The sequence below is a fragment of the Alligator sinensis genome, unplaced genomic scaffold, assembly GCF_000455745.1.
Source record: "Alligator sinensis unplaced genomic scaffold, ASM45574v1 scaffold421_1, whole genome shotgun sequence".
Lineage (NCBI taxonomy): Eukaryota > Metazoa > Chordata > Crocodylia > Alligatoridae > Alligator > Alligator sinensis.
In genome coordinates, this window is record NW_005841871.1 from 4,270,298 (window position 1) to 4,277,326 (window position 7,029).

General features: G+C 43.9%; 1 protein-coding gene across 5 annotated transcripts in view; it reads right to left on the reverse strand.

Annotated features, from left to right (window-relative positions):
- The window catches only part of EVC (EvC ciliary complex subunit 1), a 115,430-nt gene that overhangs the window by 86,953 nt on the left and 21,448 nt on the right, over positions 1–7,029 (reverse strand). For all 5 annotated transcript variants that reach the window (XM_006017027.2, XM_025195390.1, XM_025195376.1 and 2 more), the window contains 2 exons: positions 3,521–3,658; positions 386–544 (listed from right to left, as the gene is read on the reverse strand). In XM_006017027.2, coding sequence (XP_006017089.1) covers positions 386–544; positions 3,521–3,658 — 297 coding nt within the window. The remainder of the gene's footprint in view (positions 1–385; positions 545–3,520; positions 3,659–7,029) is intronic.

Below are 7,029 nucleotides of genomic sequence, written 5' to 3' on the forward strand. Positions count from 1 at the left end.
ACTCTTTCCTGCCTATGCAGGGGGTTGGACTCGATGATCTATTGAGGTCCCTTCCGACCCTAACATCTATGAATCTATGAATCTATGGTCATCCCATCCATGTGCACTGAAACAAATATATTGGAGAAAATCTCCCAATGCTTGGTTTAATGTTTTTCTTCTCCGTATAATTTAGTGCTCTTGCTGCTTGTTCATTGCCTATATTAAACTCATTCATGTAACTTGTTCCAACGTAACTATATAGCTCTATTTTCAGAACCAGAATTAAAGCACCAAGTTCATTCTATTTAGGAGTTCTTACAGAAGTTCCTACTACCAAAAAAACTAGTTCTAACACAATAATGCTAAAATAAAGAGAAGCAAGTTGGTAAATTGTCTGCTTTACCATTGCCTGTAAATCCTGAGATTCACTTAATAACTCTTCCACTATAATCATTTTGTCAGTCAGATTCATGATGATCTTTCTTGCTTTAGCACTTGAACACTTTGATTGGTCCAAGAGAAACTGCTGGGCTTTGTCAGTCTGTTTCCAGAAAGCCTCCATCTACAAAATAAGAAATAAACCACAACATTTTTTTTTTAAAGAGAAAAAGATGATGGAATTACTGGTACTATGTGTGAGAGAGTTGCTCTACCACAGAAGGTAAATTGCTGGGATTACAATGGACAATTTTAGAATCAGTCTCTGGAAAACTGTCTACAGAGGTTCTCATAGTTACCAGTACAGTGTTTCTCCTACACATTAACATTAGATATCAGTGGGTGCATTTACACATGCACTTGACTGTAGCATTGACTAATTAGTATGTAGTAAGCATCACTGTCCACATGTGCACTAGTATTGGGGTGCAGTAAATTAACTCTGCCATAAGATAGTACTTTTCCCAACAGTACTATTTTATGGCAGAGTAATTCATTGTGATAAAACACTCAAGTGGAAGGTGATTGTTGGGTGCAAATTGCATCTGGTCAGCCCAGCCAGCTGGGGGCCAGATACCCAGCTCCTGCCAGCCCCTCCACCACCCATTGCTGCCACCTGGAGCCTGGGGCTGACCCCACAAGTTCCTTGCCAGCTTGGGGCTGCTGTGCCTTGTGCGGGCCAGGAGCGGTCCGAGGCCCTCGGGGGGGGTTTTTCGCGTGGCGGGCTGTGGCCAGCAGCCCGGACACGCCGGGTCGGGGAAGGCAGGCGACACGCTAGAATTAGGCACGGACGCTTAGTGGTTGATTTAAGATTATTTTACTTACACCGAAGATGGTTGCGGTGCAGGCAGGAAAACTTGCTTGAGTTGCAGTTACAGACAGAAAAGAAGAGAGGCGGACTAGAGTTCCTTCCCGTGAACCTTCTAGCCCAATCCGGTTGAGAGCTCTAAACCGCGAGCCCGTCGTGTCAACCGAAGAAAGTAACTTGAAGCAAAGAGCTCTGAATACACTCACATGAAGTTTGCTAGGCTCCGTGGAACTTGTGCGCAGGGAAGGGTACATCAAGGGATCAGGCGGCGACGGGGATAGGCTAGAGGCTGATCAGATCCCTATAGCCAGCTCTAAGGTACACGCGCTGGGTCCGATAGGCTCCGCAGCGCACCTAGAGTTCTCCTCAAGATGTTTACGGAGTCCCCCCTTGCAGGGTTCTCCTCCGGAGATCTCCAACTTGAGCGGAAACTGCTCAAGCCTCTTATACGGCTAGCAGGCCAATCACTAGCCGCCACGTGGGAATAATTTAGAACTGGCCAATAGTGGGACACAAATTTGTATACGAATGGCGGGAACTCCTTGCACCGTGCATTTCCCTTTTGCAACCTAGAAATGCACCCTGCAAAGAAAGCTACGAGTGGCGGGAAATAATTTAGCAGTGCCGAAGCGCACACAAACAAAAATCACACCCTTGGGTTGTGACATGCCTCAGCTCTAATTGCTTTGGTCCTGCGCGCATGAGTAGATGCTGTGCCTGGGAGCAGTTAACTTCAGTGCACACTGCTCCAGAGTTTATTGCATTGTGTTAAAAGCATGTGGATGGACCCAGTTTGTTGCACCTCCTGGATAACCCTCACTTTTTATAGAAGTAAAGCAATTTATACAAGATTTTTGAAGATTGTTAATAAAAACACACAAACATTTAAAAGCTCTACTAGTACAATTGCGAAAAGAAAAAAGATTGTACCTTATTAGCCTAACAAGTATGCTAGGTAAATTATTATATTAATATAGTATATTCATGGCCTCCAGAGGTCCCCAAAGATGGAGTGCTTAGTGGCTGTGCTCCCTGTTCCCTCTCTTCCCTGGGTGGGGTTGGGGAAGATGGGGAATGGAGCAGCTGGGGAGGACAGAGGACCAAGCAACTGCCCTATTGCAGCTCTGTAGCTGGAGCACTCACAGTGGTTTTGAAGTACACTGGGGGGACACATCTGAGGGGCCACATGCTTTCAAATTGGAGAGGAATTTGGAGCACTTCCAACACAGGTCTGCCCATGGCTTAAATGTCATACATGACTAACCCTATAAAATTCTCAAGTTTTTTTGGTTTTTTTTTAAATGGTCTCAAAAGAAATACCAAATGGGACCTCTATTGTTAAGGAAAAAGAGATTAAAAAGAAAATTGCATGTTTCATTGGGGTATATCACAAACTACCAAGCACTTTTGAGAATGGCTGTTCTTTTTTCTACAAGAGAGGCTGAAGATTGGGGGTATGTACAAGCATTATATTTAGATTACTCTAACATTAGTTAGGGCTGTTTAAATACCTCAGAATGCAAGCGTTCATGGGGCCTGGGTTCCCCTAAAAATGGCACGCTCGATCAAAAGTTAGTTGACCTCAGATGTGGACTAAGTTTACGTAGGTCTGGGGTTAACACAGTCTAGCAAAAGTTAACTCAGCATAGTGAATTCCTGCATGTGTTCACTGCAGAGCCCCAGTGCTGGGAAAGCCCAGCTTCTTACCACAGCCCTTGGGCTGTGCTGTTTTAACTGACTGGGCTATTTCCTCTCCACCCCCATGACCATCTCACTGGACCTGCCATCCCTGGAGTCTTCCCTTCCTGCACACCAGGGGGCAAGGCAGGGCAGTGCAGTGCATAGTGTGAGCCTGGGGCCACACGGGTGCATGGTGCAGTGGGAGGTGGAGGAAGTGCAAGCATGTGGTGAGTGGGGCATGGGTATGCAATGCAGTGGTGTGGGGAGGGGTTGGCATCTGCATGGCATGTGGCCCCTGCTGGTGTGGCCTGTGGGGATTCTTAAATGTTGAACGCTCTTAAAGCTTAAATGTTGAACAGCCCTGGCTCAGACTATAAAAGGATTTAAATAATATGCCTTTGGTGATCCTAAATGCTGTCCAGCATTCAGAAAAGAAAAATGCTGGTTCCTAATGAGTCAGAAACACTTTGTATTTTAGTAATGTATGCATGCATGCTTTCAGGATCAGTGAATGTTTTAAACATTGACCAAAGACACGTGATGACAACGAGAGACCTACCAACAATTCTAACATGGAACTTTACATAAGATTAAAAATGAAATAATAGGTACATTATCTATTATATGTTCAGAATATTCCCTCTCTTTCCTTTCCAAGTCATCCAAGGTCTGGTATTCTGAATTCTGAGTGCCCATGGCCTCAGTACTCTGTAGCCTGGAGTGAAGTTGTTTCTGCAGTTCGTCAAAATCCTGGAAAAATATGTAACTTGTTAAACAGGAAAAGAACCTTAACTTGACCAAATACAGACAAGAGTAAACTTCCTACAGTAAACACCCAGGCTCTATTTAGACATAGTAACTTATCAGAGAGTTTAAAAAATCATGAGTAAGACTCAAGTAACACTATTTAGACCTTCATTTACACTTTTTATATTTCCACTTAACTCAATTTTATATCACTTTGAGATCAGGAAAGGGCCTGGTGTCTATCTTCACTAACTTCAAGTGTCAGCAGTTATTGGTCTGGGTCTTCCTACTTCTAATCCTTCTAGCAGCACACCAGATTTTCAAAAGCAGTGTAACTTTTGTTCCTCACCTTTAGCTGGCTTCCGCAAGCATATGTAACACTGTGCTTGTAGGTAGCCATATATACAAGCTACCTTCTTTGTGTATCTTTTATGTTTTTGTACACAAAGATGCACCTGCCAATACTGTAAGTGAACCCTTAAAAGCTAGCTAAAAGGCCTTTTATAGCAAAAACCTTTTTAAAAAAGTAATGAAATAACGGTGGTGGGGAGAATGGCACATATTCAGGGGGAAAAATCATTTTTCCATCCCTATTAAATAAGTCAGTACTAAAATGCAAATTAAATGTGCCTGAACATGCCTTATGCTTTAAGCTTTTCTTTTCATAGCGTGCCAGATAATTGTTAGTGTATAATGCCTTAAAGGAGAGCAGTCACATGTTAGCAGACAGCAAAATTCCAGGATACTTTCTCACAGAATCAGAATTTATGGTTGAAAATGTATTTTATAGAGAGTTGTTTTGTCCTCTCTCTTACCGACTTGGGATTGAGTGTAATATTTCTGCATTACTAATTATTCTGTTTGTTGTCCAAGTAAGTTTCCCTCTATGCAACCAGTTCTTTACCCATGCTTCTCCATTTTATATCACCAAAATAAGTAGCTCAATCCCCGCCCCCTCTGCTTGCAAAGGAGGCTCAGGGTGTCGGAGACTTGAAAGAAAAAGAGCTATTGGATGAAAAGTGCTTCAGAAACTTTGGCCCTTATTTTGGTGCCTAAATTGGATATTTGCTTTTGATTCCTTATGCCCTAGTGCTTCTGAAATCCACTGTATTGGTACCTCTAGAATCTGAAGTTCTGTTATCCAACCAAAGCACCTCAACACCAAACTGTATAAGCACTGAAGCAGTGTAGACAATAATCTGGCCATACATTCATGCAATTAATGGAGTGATAAAATGGAATGAGCCACAAAGTTATTATACAAAGTAACTTTGTGGCTGGTTCCCACTGCACCTTAAATTGAACGTGTGGCCTGGCTAATCAGCTGATCAGCAGTCCCAGCCTTGGGAGCACATTGGAGCCCTTGGATCTGGTGTGCTGAATGGTGCTTCCAGCCCTGGGGGGTGGAGAGGGGAGGGGAGGGAAGGGAAGGTGCACGGGAACCTTTGTCTCCAGTGTGCTCCCAGAGTTGGGAGCACTGATCAGCTAACTGGTGCTCTCAGCTTTGGGGGCTTACTGGATTTATTGGCCCAAGGCTAGGCACACCCATTGGCTGATCAGTGCTCCCCGCTTTGGGAGCATATCAGTGCCTTGGCTCTGGCGCACCCCCATGGCTGGGAGCACCCGTGAGCTGATCAGCACTCCCAACATCAGATCGGTTGGAGGCAAGGACTCCAATGCTCTCCTGAGGCTGGGAAAGCTGATCGAGCCAGGTGCATTGGGCACCAGGGTTGCTACCTGCTGGCACAGGGTGAGCCCAGGATAATGATCCCAGGCTCCCCCTGCACTTCCTGGGAGTGCTGCTCAGCTGATGTGATTGGGATCTGATCTCTAATCCCACAATCATGTCTTCTGCTATGAATGAGTAACATGATAGGAGGCATGACTGTTGAGATCATGGATGAGATTCTATCATACCTTTAATTAAAATGGCTGCCAGGGCCCTAAGCCCTGGAAGGATTTTCAAACCAGGTATTCGTATATCTCATTTGTAGGGCATGATATAAAGATCAGGTCTCACATAAAATAGCCAGGATGAGACGGACCATTTTGGGTAGCTGGTCTGGGCATGTGTGAGCCCAAACTATAATAGCAACAAGGTAGCAGTAGAAGAAGAGGTCTCTTGTTCCTCAAAGCATTTAACTTCAGGAAGGACTTTAAGGCTGAGAATCCTGACCCAAGAGAGGCACTCCCTTGTGTGGAGTTGGGCACCTCAGGCCCTTTCCTTTCACTCAGCATTTCATAGTCTAGCTTAGATGCCTCCCGTTTTTAGTTTCCTGGCTTCTGTAAATCTCATTCTTAAGTGCATAACTCAGGTTGCTTAACCTCCAGCTGTGATTTTTTTACTGGGCAGGAGGGAACCTAAAAAGTTAGTTGCCTAAAGTCACACAGGAAGTCTGTCAGAGGAAATTAAGCCCTGATCTCCCATGGCAGGTCATCACCCTCATCACTGGACAATCCTTCCTCTAGGGACCTGCACTAGGAGCCTCAAAAGAAAACAAGATTTAGGGTTTGCATATGTAATATACTTTAAACTAGTATATACCATCTTCACACATGCGTTAAAGTAAAATGGAGATGTAACATACAGCTAGGGTTGCCAGCCCTCCAGGATTGCCCAGGAGTCTCCAGGAATTGGATATAAATCTGCAGGAGACTGCTGAGAGTCACCCTGGAGATAAATGATAGGGCATTAATTAAAATAAATATTAACTGTTGAATCTGATTTTATACAAGAGTCCAGTGGGTTGTTAAAATATAAGAGTAATGTGCATTTGCCTTCTTGATGTAAAGTTTATGCACTGTAATCCCTAACTGATATATGCAAGCATGTGGGCACTTTTGCATTGTTGCAGGTAAGTTGGCGTTCCGGAAACCTCCCGGAATACATTCAAATAGAGCTGGCAACCCTATGTACAGCCAAATACTAGTGTTAGTCATTCTACCCGAGTGTAAAATGGCCTGTGAGCAAACTGCAGTGGCAACGCAACAGTATAAGTTACACTGGTGTGTATGTTGTGTGTCTGCAGTTCTAGTCAATTTAACTGCCTAGATTAACACAGGACAGTTGCTCAAGCTGTTTCCAGTTTCCCTATCAGCTATACACTGACAGCTGGAGCACTGTAATATCAGTCTGCAGTCTCCTACTCCGGGATATCTGGTCATCTGTCTGATGTGGTCCCATTGTCATTCATGTCTCATGAATAAAAAACTGATGTAAGCCTGTCATGCATCTGCACCCTTGCCTTTGATACATCTTGAACCAGTTCAGTTACACAAGTGAACAGATCAATATTTTCAAATATCATTAAGTAAATGGTAAGGGGTATTTTGGAAGTTGACAAATCTGTATTTATTTGAGGTCACTTCCTGCT